At 41.5% G+C, this 19,746-nt stretch overlaps 1 protein-coding gene across 2 annotated transcripts in view; it reads left to right on the top strand.

Moving 5' to 3' along the window:
• LOC136864389 (SRSF protein kinase 3) overlaps positions 1-19,746 on the top strand; it is a 541,887-nt gene that overhangs the window by 312,132 nt on the left and 210,009 nt on the right. For both annotated transcript variants that reach the window (XM_067141325.2, XM_067141324.2), the window contains exons 2-3: positions 11,881-11,990; positions 12,084-12,192. In XM_067141325.2, coding sequence (XP_066997426.2) covers positions 11,881-11,990; positions 12,084-12,192 — 219 coding nt within the window. The remainder of the gene's footprint in view (positions 1-11,880; positions 11,991-12,083; positions 12,193-19,746) is intronic.

The following is a 19,746-nucleotide window of genomic DNA, read 5'->3' as shown; positions in this document are numbered from 1 at the left end:
TGATGACAAAATCCTTGTCGTATTGCGTGATGAGGGTTCGTGCTTGCATTCGAAACTTTTCTGCTGCAGCAAGGGTCTCCTCCACTGTCACGGTTTCTCTCTCCGACACAATTTTGTTATTTTTCTTTGTCGAATTCGGTGTCTTCTTTTGAATACCTTGACACACGCTTCCGAAGCTTTAAATTAATTAATTGATTACGGAAATTGGCTGGCACCAGCCAGAGCCCATTGCTGAAAGTTCCTCGTCGTAACTTGCTGGTTGGATTGGCGAGCTTCTACAAACAGATTTTTGGTCCATATATCAATCGTTTCGTATTTATCTGCCGTGGATCCACCTCTCCTTATTTGTTCCTCCCATATCTTCCACTGATCCATTCTCTTCAGACGCAAACCTCCCTGTCTTTGTCAGAGTTTTCGGGGTCCATTTTGGGTGCTTTTTCGCTAAATTGACCACCTTTATTTTGTAAGCAAGCGGAATTATATCCGTGTCGATTTTTCTAAAATCTGGATGGTACTCGTCGTGCGATTGTAAGACAAAATCTTCAACTTCTGTGAAAAGGGCTTCTTCGTCGGATTCTTCAAGCATAATAAGATCGTCTTCTTAAACAATTACATTTTCCGCCATAGTTTCCATTCTATTGCTGTACAATTTTGCTCCGATTTTCATGTGTTCTTCTTTAATCACTGCGGAAGGTTCCGTCACCATGTTATTTTCCAGAAGAAGCTGCTCACAATACACTATATAGTGCAGTTTTTAATTGTACTTTTGACTCTTCACTAGTCTGCAAATTTAAATCAGGTTCACTTTCTTCGGTCTTCTAAGGCCCAGGCCATCACTGTCACGTGTAAAATCAGACATCTCGCAATGTAAAATATCACGATGCTACTACCTCAAGAACCAACGAACGAATGTGGCTTTCAACGGTTGCCTGGACACCATTTACCCGCCTGCTAACCAAAATCTTTTGTTCGTGTGCAGCTGTCCTCGCCAGGTCAGAACGTATCCCTGCTTGCGCGATACGAGGTAATCCGATATTTCACAGAAATGATGAAAGGTACAAACTGTGCCTTTTACGTATAAAAGTGTACATGTAATTCTGTAGAATACGCACAAACTTGTATAATAATAGTTTATTTCCAATGCAGATAACGTAGAACGTATGTGATTGAAAGAAAACGTTTAGTCCTGCACGATTGTTTCAGAACCCTTTTCCCGCTAAAAAATAATTTATTGGAATTGGTTCAAAAATTAGTCCGCCTCAGTGGTTTAGTGGTTAGTGTGATTAGCTGCCACCCTCGGAGGTCCGGGTTCCAATCTCGGCTTTGCCACGAAATTTGAAAAGTGGTACGAGGGCTGGAACGGGGTCCACTCAGTCTCAGGAGGTCAACTGAGTAGAGGTGGGTTCGATTCCCACCTCAGCCATCCTGGAAGTGGTTTTCCGGGGTATCCCACTTCTCCTCCAGGCAAATGCCGGGATGGTACCTAACTTATAGCCTCGGCCGCTTCCTTCCCTCTTCCTTGTCTATCCCTTCCAATCATCCCATCCCATCGCAAGGCCCCTGTTCAGCATAGCAGGTGAGGCCGTCTTGGCGAGGTACTGGTCATCCTCCCCAGTTGTATCAGACCTGTAGCTTAGATCATTTCCAACAGAACAAATATAACCTAGGCCACCAGAGCTCAATGGTAGATCCACCGATACGAAATCGGGAAGTTGTGGGTTTGGATCCCACTGGTGTCCGTTTGGCCATTTTTGTTCTGTACTTAACACCTCTCCAACACGTACTAATATGTAGCCTACGTAACACGAGCTAACAGGTTGAAAGTCTATTTCGATTACATTATGATCAACATTCCGATATTTCAGTCCAGCTTCATGGCTAAATAATTAGCATGTTGACCTTTGGTCACAGGGGCCCCGGGTTCAATTCCCGGCAGGATCGGGAATTTTAAGCCTAATTGGTTAATTTTTCCGGCACGGGGGCTGGGTGTATATGTCGTCTCCATTATCATTTCATCCTCATCACGACGCGCAGGTCGCCTACTGGAGTCAAATCGAAAGACCTGCATCTGGCGAGCCGAATATGTCCGCGGACACTCCCGGCACTAAAAGCCATATGCCATTTCATTTCATTTCATTTCTGATATTTCAAACTGTTTAAATAAAACAAAATTAAACTATCACAAGTCATGCATTTTCGAAAACATGTAGGTAAACCAAGTTGTAAACAGAATGTAAAGTGCTCATTTACGGACGCAGGTGATTCTTCTCGAAGAAATGATTTATCATCATCATCATCATCTGTTTACCCTCCAGGTTCGGTTTTTCCCTCGGACTCGGCGAGGGATCCCACCTCTACCGCCTCAAGGGCAGTGTCCTGGAGCTTCAGACTCTTGGTCGGGGGATACAACTGGGGAGAATGACCAGTACCTCGCCCAGGCGGCCTCACCTGCTATGCTGAACAGGGGCCTTGTGGAGGGATGGGAAGATTGGAAGGGATAGGCAAGGAGGAGGGAAGGAAGCGGCCGTGGCCTGAAGTTAGGTACCATCCCGGCATTCGCCTGGAGGAGAAGTGGGAAACCACGGAAAACCACTTCGAGGATGGCTGAGGTGGGAATCGAACCCACCTCTACTCAGTTGACCTCCCGAGGCTGAGTGGACCCCGTTCCAGCCCTCGTACCACTTTTCAAATTTTCGTGGCAGAGCCGGGAATCGAACCCGGGCCTCCGGGGGTGGCAGCTAATCACGCTAACCACTACACCACAGAGGCGGGCGAAATGATTTATATTAACTCAAAAAAGAAAGTTCTGAATATGCGACCGGGTGACCTGATATGCGATACTAACTCATATTAGTTTCCCTGTGGTATCGCATATTAGGAGCTAGCTACCTTGCTTGAAAAATCTTAAATCATGGTCAGCACGTTTGGTTTGAAAGAGAACTAATTGCTGTGAACTTAAGTTAATTTTGTAACAAATAAGAAGTGAGAAGTCATAAATACTGCATGAGAGTGACATCCACTCACCTTTAAGCATAAAAATCCACCAAGCATAAACACTTTAAAAACTCCAAAGCGGAAACAACTTACACACACTGTCTCTCCACGCTGACCAGCCTCGCACTGGCGTCTCTTTCCCTCCGTAGTCCTTGAACCTGTTGGAGACACCTTTTGGGGTAGAGTTCAGTAGAGCTCACCCCTTACCGTGGCCACAATCGAGGTATCTCATATTAGGAAACTATCTCATATTTGGCACCTTCCCCTAATAATAATTTGTTATTGGTTTTACGTTCCACTAATTTACAGTTTCGGAGACACCGAGGTGCCTGAATATTGTCCCTCAGGAGACCTTTTAATAAGTCTGTAGATACGTGGCTGGCGTATTTGAGTATCTTCATATACCACCGGACTGAGCCAAACTCGAACCTGCCAACTTAGAGTCAGACGGCCAGCGATCTACCAGCTAAGCTCCTCAGCCCGGCTTTCAATTGGGTTCAAGTTCAGAGAAGTCTTAACAATTCGATATCCTGCCTCCTCGCAAACCGGTCTCAAATCAATTGAGATGTGTGGGCTGGATGATTATCTTGCTGAAATTGAAGAATTCCGGCAGGATATCATAAGCTAGCGTAAAGAACCACATAGCATTCCAACAACCGTTGATATTTCTGCTCGTTCAATATCCCACTAATGCAATGGATTTTGCCAACTCCAAGACGAGAAATCCACACCCATGATACAGACACTCGACCACTGCGGGCACGAATGGTGACGTATCTTTGATCGAATCGGGTACCTTTAATAAAAAGGTAAGCTAAATATGAGCTAATGGGTTCATACCCCGTAAATAGGATTGTCCTCCTTTTTAATCTTCACTACTCCTGCTAAAACTTTATTTACTACAACTTTAATTTTAGGTACATATTTTGTTTGGTGGTATTATTAATATGTATTTTACCGTATTTTGTTGGGGTGACACAAAGATATATGTAACTCTTTGTTTTACAAACATTGATTTATGAATATTTCATCCGTTAATAGCGATTTAATGTATCCTTTTTTAACAACTTTATTTACTTTTAATTTGGTGATTTTTTTAAAGGTTAACTTAAAAAATCGATAAAACATCCCCTCCCGAAAAATTATACAAAACAACATTCTTATAAATAAGATACTTATTCATTTTGATTTAAAGAAGATTATTGCTTTATCAACTTTAAGACAGTTACATGCTAATGGTGCTTCTTTTTTCTTCATCTGCCTTTACCTTCATGTAGGACGTGGTATATACTATGGTTCATATAATTATACACACACTTGATCTACAGGTGTCGTAATCTTATTTTTTACTAAAAAGACCAAAATTAAAACCAAGTAAAATATGAAAGATAATCATAAGGGCAAGGATAATGTGAATGTCAATACTAGATGGCTAGAGCTAGTGAAAATGTAGGGAAACAACCCTAGAAAATTATTAAATAAAATGAGAATAATGAAATGAAGTAGAGCATAACACTGAAGATGTTGGGGAAGTTTATTAACTTTTAAGTATTTATAAATATGATGCTATATTATTTATACAATGAAAATGTAATACATTTTTGTAGTAGAAATGGTGACTTCATCAGAAAATATTATTTTCCAATTCTTATCGTTATTGCTAAGACTAAGCGCTCTTATGAACTTCTCTAGTAATGGCACGTTGACGTATCAAATAGGCGGCTGTTGAACGATTTCTCACGGTCTGGTCGTCGCCAGGAAAATTAACAAATGCTCTCAAAGTAGCAGCGGTATGAAGGGGATTCATTTCAACCTCTTCCATTAATCTTCCTCCACCTCCTTCCTTAGTGAGGGCACTGTTCTAGATTGCACCCGGTTAGTATGCCATTCCAGGGTGACCCGTGCAGGCGGTGGACGTTCAGTGGCTACCCTGGATGTCTGCGTCCACATGGAGAAGCGGGGCATGACGACATGCGTCGCACCGTCGCCTCTTAACAACAAACAGCCTGCTGACTCATGTTTTTCCTAGCTCAGGAATCTTTCTGCCTTTACAAAATACACACAATTCACTGATGACACAACTGAATTACACTACACAAAAAATATATAGTCGCTACACGATCGCTTTCATCATTGCAGAAAGACAAGGATTAATTGCAAATTAATATCCATATATGTAATTAATTTAATGTATACAAAAATGACCACTTCCGATAAAATATAGATACACATTATGATCAACTGTAGCATGCTTTCATTAATGAAGAGAAGGGGATGTAATCATGTTAAATGTTACATCATGACCGATAATATAATTCTTATCTACCGAGCAAGTGGATGCGCGATTTGGGTCACGTATCTATAAGCAATAAGTTCATCTCTAAAAAAATAGGCAACTTGATGTCTTTGGAGTGTACAGACCGGGAAAGAGTAACGCTGACGCTGATTCAGAATTATTCAATAATGTGGGAAACGATATGGATAGGAACGTGATTGTAGCGGGTGATCTCAATTTACCAAATTTCAATTGGGAAGGTAATGCGAACTACAGGAAGCATGACCAACAAATGGCAAATAAGTTAACATGGGAAGGGCAGCTGATTCAGAAAGTGATGGAACCAACCAGAGGGAAGAATATTCTGGATGTGGTGCTGGTAAAACCAGATGAGCTCTATAGAGGAACCGATTTAATAGATGGCATTAGTGATCATGAAGCTGTTTTTGTCTTAGTTGAAAATAAATTTGATAGAAAGGAAGGTATTAATTTTTTTTTGCTAGGGGCTTTACGTCGCACCGACACAGATAGGTCTTATGGCGACGATGGGATAGGAAAGGCCTAGGAGTTGGAAGGAAGCGGCCGTGGCCTTAATTAAGGTACAGCCCCAGCATTTGCCTGGTGTGAAAATGGGAAACCACGGAAAACCATCTTCAGGGCTGCCGATAGTGGGATTCGAACCTACTATCTCCCGGATGCAAGCTCACAGCCGCGCGCCTCTACGCGTACGGCCAACTCGCCCGGTAAGTATTAAAATTAGAACTATTAGGCAGTACTATATGGCTGATAAAACAGGCATGAGGGAGTTTAAAAAAGTAACTATGATCGGTGGAAAACTGTAAATAAAAATGTAACCAGTCCCTGGGATGGGTTTAAAGTAATTGTTGAGGAATGTGAAAACAGGTTTGTACCTTTAAAGGTGGTAAGGAATGGTAAGGATCCACTATATTATAACATAGAAGTAAAGAGAGTAAGAAGAAGGTGCAGGTTGGAAAGGAACAGGCTTAGAAATAGCAGTGGAAGTAAGGAAAAACTGAAGGAACTTACTAGGAAATTGATCTAGCAAAGAAGTCAGCTAAGGATAACATGAAGGCAAGCATATTTGGCGGTCATATAAATTTGAGTGAAAAATGCAAGGGTATGTATAGGTACTTCAAGGCAGAAGTAGGTTCCAAGAAGGGCATTCCAGGAATCATTGATGAACAAGGGGAGTGTGTATGTGAGGATCTACAAAAGGCAGAAGTATTCCGTCAGCAGTATGTAAATGTTGTTGGTTACAAGGATGAAGTCTGGATAGAGGAGGTCGCTAATATTAACGAAGTATTAAAATTTACCTATTATAACAATGACATTTACAGTAAGATACAAAAGTTGAAAACTTTCTTTTTGCCATTTGCTATTTGGTTACGTCGCACCGACACAGATAGGCCTTATGGCGACGATAGGATAGGAAAGGCCTAGGAGTGGGAAGGAAACGGCCGTGGCCTTAATTAAGGTACAGCCCCAGCATTTGCCTGGTGTGAAAATGGGAAACCACGGAAAACCATCTTCAGAGCTGCCGACAGTGGGTTTCGAACCCACTATCTCCCGGATGCAACCTCACAGCTGCGCTACCCTAACCGTACGGCCAACTCGCCCGGTAAAATTGAAAACTAGAAAAGCTGCTGGAATTGATAAGGTTTCGGGGGATATACTAAAGAAAATGTGTTGGGATATAGAACCATATCTGCAGTACTTACTTGATTATTGTTTGCATGAAGGAGCTATACCAAATAAATGGAGAGTTGCTATAGTAGCCCCTGTGTATAAAGGAAAGGGTGATAGACATAAAGCTGAAAATTACAGGCCGGTAAGTTTGATGACATGCATTGCATGTATGCTTTGGGAAAGCATTCTTACTTATTATATTAGACATGTTTGCGAAATTAATAACTGGTTCGATAGAAGGCAGTTCGGGTTTAGGAAAGTTTATTGCACTGAAGCTCAACTTGTAGGATTCCTGAAAGGTATAGCAGATATCCTAGATTCAGGAGGTCAAATGGACTATATCAGGATTGGCCTATCTAAGGCATTTGATAGGGTAGATCATGGGAGGTTAGTGGCAAAAATGAGTGCAGTTGGACTAGACAAAAGAGTGACTGAATGGGTGGCTATATTTCTGGAAATAGAACTCAGATAATTAGAGGAGGCGAAGCTTTATCTGACCTTGTAATAATTAAGAGGAGAATTTCTCAAGGCAGTATTATTGGACCTTTATGTTTCTTCAATATATAAATGATATGAGCAAAGAAGTGGAATCAGAAATAAGGCTTTTTGCAGATGCTGTTATTCTGTATAGAGTAATAAATAATAATAATAATAATAATAATAATAATAATAATAAATAATAATAATAAATAAATGCAAAATGACATCAATAATGTTGTGAGATGGACAGCAGGCAATGGTATGACGATGAACGGGGTTAAAAGTCAAGTTGTGAGTTTCACAAATAGGAAATGTCCTCTCAGTTTTCATTACTGCGTTGATGGGTTGAAAGTTCCTTTTGGGGATTATTGTAAGTACCTAGGTGAGTGAAATGTCGTATGGCTTTTAGTGCCGCGATATCCCAGAACGGGTTCGGCTCGCCAGGTGCAGGTTTTTCTATATTTGATACCCGTAGGCGACCTGCGCGTCATGATGAGGATGAAATGATGATGAAGACAACACATATACCCAGCCCCCGTGCCATTCGAATTAACCAATTAAGGTTATAATCCCCGACCCGGCCGGGAATGGAACCCGGGACCCTCTGAACCGAAGGCCAGTAGGCCTACGCTGACCGTTCAGCCAACGAGTCGGACAGTACCTAGGTGTTAATATAAGGAAAGATCTTCATTGGAGTAATCACATAAATATGATTGAAATAAAGGGTACAGATCTCTGCACATGGTTATGAGGGTATTTATGGGTTGTGGTAAGAATGTAAAGGAGAGGGCATATAAATCTCTGGTAAGACTCCAACTTTTTTTGCTATTTCCTTTACGTCGCACCAACACAGATAGGCCTTATGGCGACGATGGAACAGGAAAGATCTAGGAATGGGAAGGATGCAGCTGTGGCCTTAATTAAGGTACAGCCCCTGCACTTGCCTGGTGTAAAAACGAGAAACCACAGAAAACCATTTTCGGGGCTGCCGACAGTGGGGTTCGAACCCACTATCTCCCGGATGCAAGCTCACAGCTGTGCGCCCCTAACCGCACGGCCAACTCGCCGGGTAAGACTCCAGCTAGAGTATGGTTCCAGTGTATGGGATCCTCGCCGGAATTACTTGATTCAAGAAGTGGATAAAATCCAAAGAAAAGCAGCTCGATTTGTTCTGGGTAATTTCCGACAAAAGAGTAGCGTTACAATAATGTTGCAAAGTTTGGGCTGAGAAGACTTGGGAGAAAGTAGGCGAGCTGCTCTTCTCCAAGAGGTATGTTCCGAGCCGGCAGTGGAGAGATGGCGTGGAGAGTGGTGTCTTTTAACGTAGGAAAGATCACAATATGAAGATAAAGCTGGAATTCAAGAGGACAAATTGGGGTATATATTCGTTTGTGGTCAGGGGAGTTGGGAATTGGAATAACTTACCAAGGGAGATGTTCTATAAATTTCCAATTTCTTTGCAATCATTTCAGAAAAGACTAGGAAAACCACAGATAGGGAATCTGCCACCTGGGCGACTGCCTTAAATGCAGATCAGTATTGATTTGATTGATTGATTGATTGATTGATTGATTGATTGATTGATTGATTGATTGATTGATTGACTCGGGAGATAGTGGGTTCGAATCCCTCTGTCGGCAGCCCTGAGATGGCTTTCCCTGGTTTCCAATGTTCACACAAGACAAATGCTGGGGATGTACCCTAATTAAGGCAATGGTCGCTTCCTTCCCATTCCTAGCCCTTTCCTTTCTCATCGTCGCCATGAGACCTACCTGTGTCGGTGCGACGTAAAGCAAGTTGTAAAAAAAAAATCCATTTTGTTTTTTTTCAGTAAGACTTTCGGGCTTCTTTGTTCATCAATCCCGAGTACTGGTAAGTGTTTTAAACTGTCTAATAACAAGAACTTCCGGTCCGTCATAATGTGTGTTGAGACGTGGCATTACGTGTGGTTATTAGCATATGCAATTGGCGTTATCCCTAGTTTCATTCCAATAGCTGTTCAACAACCTGGGGTAAGCTCTTGCTCAGTATTGGAGTCTGCCAGCGCCGGATTGTAACGTGGATTTCCAAGCACAATTGCTCGAACCTCGCTGTTGGCAGCCCTGAGGATGGTTTTCCATGGTTTTCCATTTTCACAACAGGCAAATGCTTGGTCTGTACATTAATTAAATCCTCGGTTGCTTCTTTCCTCTACCGGGCGAGTTTACCGTGAGGTTAGGGGCGCGCAGCTGTGAGCTTGCATCCAGGAGATAGTGGGTTTGAACCCCACTGTCGGCAGCCCTGAAAATGGCTTTCCGTGGTTTCCCATTTTCACACCAGGCGAATGCTGAAGCTGTACTTTAATTAAGGCCACGGCCGCTTCCTTACCACTCCTAGGCTCCCTATCCCATTGTCGCTATGAGACCAGCCTTTGTGACGTAAGACAAATAGTAAAAGAAAGAAAAACGGAAATCCAAACACAGTTACATCTCAGTCCAGCCGTGCAGAGAACTTATCCACTCAGTGAGTAGACCGAATGACCCGATAATTGAAAAGTACGTATTCAAGTTCTTAAGAGTATGAAGAGTTTTTGGAAACTTTTCGGGCAATGTAAGATATAATATATTGTGTTATTGGGAAAAATTTACTTCGCAAAATTTAATCTAACGAAAAACATTCATCAGAGACATTACTACAGGGAGATTTACCGTTAGGAGTATATTATGCCAGTATGAATTACTGTGACTGCTTCCGCCAGATTATCTTCATAGGCTAACGCTTATGTTATTGCACCATGGATTTCTGAAATAGTAACGGTGAAGATTGGTAGCCATGGTCCGACTCCTTGGCTGAATGGTCAGCATTGTGGTCTTCCTTTAAGAGGGTCACGATTTCGATTTCCGGCCGGGTCGGGGATTTTAATCGCATGTAATTACTCTGACTCAGGTATCCGGCTCCATGGTCACAGGGGTCCCGGGTTCGATTCCCGGCAAGGTTGGGAATTTTAACCATAATTAGTTAATTTCTCTGGTACTGGGGCTGGGTGTATGTGTTGTTTTCATCATCATTTCATCCTCATCATGCCACGTAGGTCGTCTAAGGGCGTCAAATCGAAATACATGCACCTGGCGAGCCGAACATGTCCTCGGACACTCCCGGCACTAAAAGCCGTACGCCATTTCATTTCTGACTCGGGGACTAGGTGTTTGTGTTTGTCCCAACACACTCCCGTTCGTATTCACTCAACACAACACACTACTAACTTCTACAGAAACACGCACTAGTGAATGCATTCCGCATACGGTCGGCGTCAGGAATGGCATTCGGCCGTCAAACAAGGCTAACTCCACGTGTGACAAATTTCGCACCCGCGACCATACCAGGATGTGGGAAAGGTAGAAGATTCTTATCCATGAATAATCCTACGCATTTCTTGTCTTTATTGTTACGTTGTAATTTTTGTTACTACTGTATATATCCATTTTGTAGCGAAAGTGTTGATGGAGGCGGGGGCAAACTTCGCTAAATTTTAGTTTTACATCTTCCTGAGCCTATTGCTTTCGCACACTTTCTTGTGCTTTTGCAGTGCTGGCGTTATGAGCAGAGGCATGCATCGCGCTCTCTCAGCCCGCGCCAGCTCGATTCTCTCTTGTCCAGTCAGAAGCATGGAATACTTCAAGAAGATGAATACAGTATCAAGGCGATGTATAACAACATGCTGGACTTAACATTCTGCGTATTTTCGTCTCGAAGCGATATTTCTACGTACAAGTTATCCTTGCGATTTTAGTGAATTAAATAGGGAACGCTGATTTTCGTCCTAGACTCAACGTTTCTGTTTGGAACTTGTTGTATTTCGACCCCTCTATGAGCTGCTTCAGTTTCTGCGAACCATTTGAATCACCCGTTATATGTTTTCTATTTCTTATCAGCTCAGTTTCAGTAAATAATCGCGAACAGATCTCCTCTGGGAGTTGATACTGTTTAAGGTTTCACCGAAATGAGTCAGCAGTGTGTGTCGTCAGCTGCCGTATCGTCTGTCCTGTTGTCTGTTACGAATCTCCTTTAAACTTGACCCAAGTAGTTGTAATTACGCGGAGGAAGATGGCTGGATGTGTCGACGACTACATCGAAAGCATGGCCTCTCTGAAGAGGTTTGTTTGTGATTATTTACTGATAGAGGGCTAATAAACTCTCTGCTTGCTGTAATCTACCTGTTGTACGAGCTCGGACAATATTCAGTGTTGATTTAGTAGCTTACGCTGTTGAAGTTGCCAGTTTCAATAATGAACCTGCCGATCTAAGGAGCCGAGGGCTCAAGGAAACGTGCACAGACAGCAGGCTTACCACCCAGGACCACCAATAGTCGATTATACCTACATGGTTGGTGGGTTTATTTAGAGGATAACTAAAAAAATAATCGTTTCTTTTTCTCATTGTTTCAGGTCAGAACCTCGAAGTTCATTTTCTACTGGGAGTGTGGAGGTAGAAGAGGATGAAATCTTGGGTTCTGACGATGATGACGAGCAGGAGGATCCTCGAGATTACTGTCGAGGTCAGTGGAATAACCTTCAGACATAAGCCTCTACTGAAAAACTTACTGCTTTCTCGAAAGATCTTGCTTCTTAACTACATTTTGTGTGTTTAGGAGGCTATCATCCTGTAAGAATCGGAGACTTATTTCATAGCCGTTATCATGTGGTCCGCAAACTTGGCTGGGGCCATTTCTCAACGGTGTGGCTCTGCTGGGATCTTGCGTAAGTAATATCAAGTTATAAGCAGTTCAAGATAGGAGCGAACATTCGTTGTTGTCGTTGTTGTCTTATAACTCTTCTATTCTCCATTTTTGGCAAACTGAACTATGCTCTTATATGCTACGTACTGTACTTGCTAGATAAACGTGGAAGTGTCCAGGGGGATTCTAGATCTATGACTTAGAATATCATAATAAATATGTTGGAAGATAGTCCGCCTAGTCAATACTATTCATTTATTTACCTTTCACCTTAACATCTAGTACATGTTTCGAGAATATAATGCATTCTCTTCCTCAGCTAGTAGATTAAAATTCATTATACAATAAGACCTGACTAAAATACGGGGGCCCCCATTAAAATTCAAAACAATGAGTATGACAATGTGACATTTAAAAATTTTGGATAGTACAAACATAGAATTAAAATCCCATTTTGTCAAGTACAAATTAAAAACACAATATAGTCTAATTAATGTCTAATTAAATACAACGTCTTGTGATGATATGAATTCACAGTGTCCTTGAAGTTGCCTTGCGTAGTTCAAAAATGTTGAGTTAAGGATGAATAAAATTGCATTAGAACTTGAAGTCCTGCCGATATCCACCGTTAATGGGTGTTAAAATGATGTCTATTTAAATTAAAATATTGGACACAGCGTCGTATAATGATGTGAAATTACGGTGTCCTAGGAATTATAATACTATCTTGCGTAGTTCAATTGGATTTGTACAAGAATAAATGAAGTTGCGTTAAAACTTGGAGTCCTGCCATTATCTTCGGTTGATAGATGTATTATGCAGCCAGGTTGAAAATAGGTTAAAATGGTCAGTGTGATGATGTAAATATTACGTGTGGCATGCATGTGTTAGATAGATGTTGAGGCACCTGATGTTGTTTGGCAACTGGTTCATTTGTACTTGACAAAATGGGATTTTAATTCTATGTTTGTACTATCCAAAATTTTTAAATGTCACATTGTCATACTCATTGTTTTGAATTTTAATGGGGGCCCCCGTATTTTAGTCAGGTCTTATTGTATAATGAATTTTAATCTACTAGCTGAGGAAGAGAATGCATTATATTCTCGAAACATGTACTAGATGTTAAGGTCAAAGGTAAATAAATGAATAGTATTGACTAGGCGGACTATCTTCCAACATATTTATTGTTACTAAGTCAATACGGATCCAATCCCGACCATCATGGTCAAGATTATTAATAAAATTAGAATATCATGTTCATCTTTCTTGTATGTTCACTTCCAGACCTAGTGCAACATGTCTAAAAATAATATAATGCCGTTTAATGTGTGATTTGGAGGAGGAGGGATTTCTTTGATCGATTTTCATATTAGAGTGTGATTATATAATCGCTAATTTAAAACATAGTTGATATGGTTTTTCTGGCTTTTATGGAAAGTTCATCAGATTTTAAAAGTTTGGATGATCAAAAGGAAATAATGAAAAATGTATCAAAATTCCTTGGATTTAAGAATGCATTGACTGATGTACATATTGTTTTCCAACACCTCTGTGGCCTTATTTCATTTCACTAGACGCAAAACCTCCTATTCCAGAGCTATTAAGCTTAAAACTTTGGTTAAATATATTTGATTTTGTTAGAACAAATACTCTTTCTTCTTCCTTCATTTTGTCCACCGGGCTCGGTAGCTGCAGTCGCTTAAGTGCGGCCGGTATCCAGTATTCGGGAGATAGTAGGTTCGAACCCCACTGTCGGTAGCCCTGAATATGGTTTTCCGTGGTTTCCCATTTTCACACCAGGCAAATGCTGGGCCTGTACCTTAATTAAGGCCACGGCCGCTTCCTTCCCAGTCCTAGCCCTTTCCTGTCCCATCGTCGCCATAAGACATATCTATGTCGGTGCGACGTTAAACCAATAGCAAAAAAAGAGAAAAAAAAGCATTTTGTCCAAACTTGTAGATTGATAAAGATTCTCCCATGTTTTCGACATATTTAACATTTTATGTCGTACCTCAGTCACAAGCAGAACTACAGATGATAGTGATATTTGAATTTTGTTGCTGTTGACACGACAGCGTCACAAATGCGATTTGTTCAAAATTTTATATCTGCCACTCGCAGCACTTCCCGATCACTTTGAGGTAGATATTTTATCAGTAATAGCATCTTCATTAGTGTCAACCTTTCTGGTCAAAGTAATCCCGAAGGCTAAGGCATCTAATATCATCATCAGATTTGATGCGTGGAAATTCACTAATTACGTGCCGCCCTCTCCTATGTGAAAACATTAAAATATGAAATGAGCCTATGGGGCGATTTCACTATATTATGTTTTTTAAAAGAAATTCCAACTGAACGGATATAAGTGATTAATAAAAAAGCGTGTTGAAGGAATGCTGGATATGAAGAAATTTAAAAATGATATAAATAAATAATAAATAAATATACTTAGAATTTACTTTTATAGGTCAAAAACTTATCGGTATTTGAGTGTCAACACGTGGCCACTTGAAAGCTATTAATTTCAATGTTTCTGATATTTGGTAGATAATGGAGATCCTTGACTGTTAGTTGTCTGTTAAGTGTTCAACCTGGAGGCTGATTATATATTCAAATTGTACCACAAAGGTTATGTAATAACAGGGAAACCGTTGGTGGCGCTATAATTGGGCGTACAAGGCTTGATGAGGAGTAATATAATTTGCCATTGCTTTCCACACCGGGCCATAAAATGCTATTGTAGCTAAACGTGCTGTGAATATTATTACTCAGTACCTTCCATACTACCACAGCCACAAATGAGACTTGAGACTTCAGTGGAAGCTATAGTGATTCTTAACTAAATTGTGTGATAAACTTATCATCGACGTTCGGTAGAGGGCATTTAGTTAACGGTCAAAGTATCGAAGGCGGCCAACATATATCCACTTCACTGTACCACTACAGAGAGCAACGGAGCGTGCTGGAGGAATGCTGGAAATAAATAAATAAATAAATAAATAAATAAATAAAACACAGACGGGCTGTGAGAGTATACTTAGATATCTTAAGACATTCACGAAAAACCCAAAAGCTTAAAGGAAATTCTCCAGCTTATCCCAGGTAGCCTATTTCTGATGTTGCGCCAGCAACCAGGCTCATTTTGGGTTTTGGCTGGGGGTTTAACGCCGCATGTCCTTCCTGACACCACGTGATTTTTGGGGGGTGAGAATTCCAAACCAGGATCGGCCGGGAATTGAACTCTGCCATCTGCGTGGAAATTCACTAATCACGTGCCGCCCTCTCCCATGTGAAAAAAATAAAATATGAAATGAGCCTACGGGGTCATATACGATTTCACTATATTATGCCTTTTTTTAAAGAAATTCCAACTGAATGGACGTTACATTTTTGATAGATAGATTTCAAAGGTAAAAAAATCGATAACTCACAGAATATTATTATTATTAATATTATTATTATTATTATTATTATTATTATTATTATTACCTACATACATCATTATAGACCGTTATGCCTTTCAGGGTTCAGTCTGCAAACCTGTGAATTTACTAAACGTCGCCTCAATCCTATATTTGCAACTAGTGCTGTGGCCCCATTTAGTTCTATATCTCTTATCTTTAAATCGTTAGAAACTGAGTCTAAACATCGTCGTCTTGGTCTCCCTCTACTTCCCTTACCCTCCATAACAGAGTTCATTATTCTCCTAGGTAACCTATCCTCCTCCATTCGCCTCACATGACCGTACCACCGAACCCGGTTTATGCGTATAGCTCCATCCATCGAGTTCATTCCTAAATTAGCCTTTATCTCCTCATTCCGAGTACCCTCCTCCCATTGTTCCCACATGTTTGTACGAGCAATCATTCTCGCTACTTTCATGTCTGTTGCTTCTAAATTATGAATGCCTGCGTTCACCCAGCGTTCGCTGCCGTAAAGCAAAGTTGATCTGAAAACAGACCGATGTAAAGATAGTTTCATCCGGAAGCTCACTTCCTTCTTACAGAATACTGTTAATCGCAACTGTGAGCTCACTACATTAGCTTTACTACACCTAGATTCAATCTCACTTACTATACAACCATCCTGGGAGAACACACATCCTAAATACATGAAATTATTTACCTGTCCCAGCTTTGTATCACCAATCTGACATACAATTCTCTTGTATTTCTTACCTACTGACATCAATTTAGTCTTCGAGAGGCTAATTTTCATACCATACTCATTGCACGTATTTTCAAGTTGCAAGATATTAGACTGAAGTCTTTTGGCACAATCTGCCATTAAGACCAAGTCTTCAGCATAGGCCAGACTGCTTACTACATTTCCACCTCACTGAATCCCTCCCTGCCACTTTATACCTTTCAGCAGATGAGCCATGTAAACTACGAACAACAAAGGTGAAAGATTACAGCCTTGTCTAACCCCTGTAAGTACCCTGAACCAAGAACTCATTCTACCATCAATTCTCACTGTAGCTCAATTGTCAACATAAATGCCTTTGATAGATTTTAATAATCTACCCTTTACCCCACAGTCCCTTAGTATGGCGAACATCTCTTCCCTCGGTACCCTGTTATATGCTTTCTCCAGATCTATGAAACATAAACACAACTGTCTATTCTTCTCGTAGCATTTTTCAATTACCTGGCGCATACTGAAAATATGATTCTGACAGCCTCTCTGTGGTCTGAAACCACACTGGTTTGCATCCAACTTCCTCTCAACCACTGATTGCACCTTCCCTTCCAAATGTCAGTAAATACTTTCCCGGGTATACTAATCAATGGGATACCTCGATAGTTGTTGCAATCCTTCCTGTTCCATTGCTTATAGATAGGTGTAATTACTCCTTTTGTCCAATCTGAAGGTACCTTACCAACACTCCATGCTAATTTTATTACTCTATGAAGCCATTTCATCCCTGCCTTCCCACTATACTTCACCATTTCAGCTCTAAGTTCATCTATTCCTGCTGCTTTATGACAATGGAGTTTATTTACCACCTTTTCCACTTCCTCAAACGTCATTTCACCTACATCATTTTCCTCCTCGCCATGAGCTCGGTTGTTCGTGACACCACCATTAAGATTTCCTTTTACATTGAGAAAGATTTTCTAAATATTCGCTCCACCTCTCCAGTGATTCCCTGGGATCTATTATGAGTTCACCTGAATTACCCAAAACACTGTTCATTTCCTTTTTCCCTCCCTCCCTAAGATTCTTTATTACTGTCCAGAAAAGTTTCCCTGCTGCCTGACCTAGCCTTTCCAGGTTATTACCAAAATCTTCCCACGACTTCTTTTTGGATTCAACAACTATTTGTTTCGCTCTGTTTCTTTCATCTACGTCAGGGTCTCTCAGACTGCATGCACCGCACTGTGCACGGTGCAAAAGACGACTTCGCTTGGTTGCCCAGAGTGCAGACCCCCCACTCCTCGATTTGGAGCAATAGCGCTGTCTCTCTCTTTCCCCACACCTGTCTCGTTCGCTCCGCCTGTCTCCCTCTTCCTCACTTACTCCGTAGCGCTAGCCGAGTTGAGCCGAGCTTAGCCGAGTAGTCCAGAGGCGAAGCGTTGGTCCGAGGCGAACCGAGCGGGACCGATGCTCAGTGCACGGAGCTCTTGTGCCTCGTTTTGCACGCGTGAGATTTTGGGCGTTTGAGAGGCCCTGTATTAGAGTATGCAAATCGAGGTCCACCATAATGAGAGCAGGCATGGCTGAGAGAGTGACCTGGTTGCAAAACAAAACGAACTCACGTTATAGAACACATTCGTACTGCACGTGTTTATGCATCTGCGTCATGGATGGTGCTACTAGTTCCTATGAATCGGTTTCGGAATCGGGTACCCGATTCCCAAGGCATATGGCATCGATTCTTCGCGATTCCAATCGCAACACATCACTACAGAATAGATATGACGAGGCAATTTCAGCCTTGGAGAATAGAACCATTGCATGGGAGACAGTTTAGGAAATTAGAGGACATCGCCAGTTCTGTGAAACATGCGATTGCAAAATTCACACACAGTGAGGCGACTGGTATCCGACGTGTTGTGGACATACTAGGAGACTACTTTGAGCGTTTTCCGTAAAGGCTATTGCAGTCTGAGAATAAACATTATGTAGCACAAGGATTTCGTGTCCCACTGTGGGCAGCCCTGAAGATGGTGGTCCATGGTTTTCAATTTGCATACCAGGTAACCGCTGGGGCTGTACCTTAATCAAGGCCACGACTGCAACTTACTCAATCCTAGCGCTTTCCTATCCCTCCGTCGCCGGAAACCTTCGACGTGTTAGTGTGACGTTACAAGTAGGAAAACAACATTTCATGACTGACAGTTTCCTTGCTCTGTATCCTACACACCTGGTAAACCTGCTTGGCATTCTTCGTACATTCCATAGCACCTTATACTACCCACTCCCATCTGTATATTTCCATTTATCTGATAGATCCTGCATTCGTGCGAAAAACCCTCGTATTTGTTAATAATAATAATAATAATAATAATAATAATAATAATAATACCGGGCGAGTTGACCAAGCGGTTAGAGTCGCGCAGCTGTGAGATTGCATTCGGGGGATAGTGAGTTCGAACCCCACCATCGGCAGCACTGAAGATGGTTTTTCGTGGTTTACCATTTTCGCGCCAGGCAAATGCTGGGGCTGAACCTTAAGACCACAGCCGCTTCCTTCCCACTCTTAGGCCTTTCTTATCCCATCGTCGCCATAAGACCTATCTGTGTCGGTGCGACGTAAAGCAAATTGTAAGAAAATATAAATAATAATAATAATAATAATAATAATAATAATAATAATCCTGAAGAAAATTTTCGGCTCCCGAAAAACAGAAGATGGATATAGACTGAGGTCACGCAAAGTGACAGAAGAGCTTTCCAACATTGCAGCAGACATCCGCAAAAGACGTCTGAAATTTTATGGGCACGTCCGCAGACTGCCGGCAAGTAGACTGACACACAAGATTCTCACCTACATAGAACATCTAAAAAATATTCCATGGGTACTGAAAGTGAAGAAGGATCTGGAAAAAGCCCAGATGAACTCAAATGACACCGCAGACAGAAACCTCTCCAGGAAAAAAATTTATGGATGGAAAGTGCAACCAGAGAACGAAGTGAAAAAGAAGACTGGAGCAAAGTGGACAGAAGAACGAAAAAGGATCCACGGAGAAAGGATTAGAGCTGTTTGGCAACTCAGAAAACAGAATCGTTAGAGCTTTGCGTGATCCATTGGGTCATACGCACATAATAATAATAACTATGAACTCACATGTATATGATATCCGCAGGTTATCCACGGGAGTCAAATAGAAAGACTTGCACCAGGCGAGCTGAACATGTCCTCGAACACTTCCGGAACTAAAAGCCAATGATAAATAAATAAAACGATCGACTTGGCCGTTCGGTTAGGGTCGCGCAGGTGTGAACTTACATTGGGGAGATAGTGGGTTCGAACCCCACTGTCATCCGGCCTGAAGATGGTTTTCCGTGGTTTCCCATTTTCATATCAAATACCGGGGCTGTACCTTAATTAAGGCCGCTTACTTCC

This window comes from Anabrus simplex, chromosome 2 (assembly GCF_040414725.1).
Source record: "Anabrus simplex isolate iqAnaSimp1 chromosome 2, ASM4041472v1, whole genome shotgun sequence".
Taxonomy (NCBI): Eukaryota; Metazoa; Arthropoda; class Insecta; order Orthoptera; family Tettigoniidae; genus Anabrus; species Anabrus simplex.
Note: the sequence above shows the minus strand (reverse complement) of the source record. Positions and strands in the feature narration are given on the sequence as shown.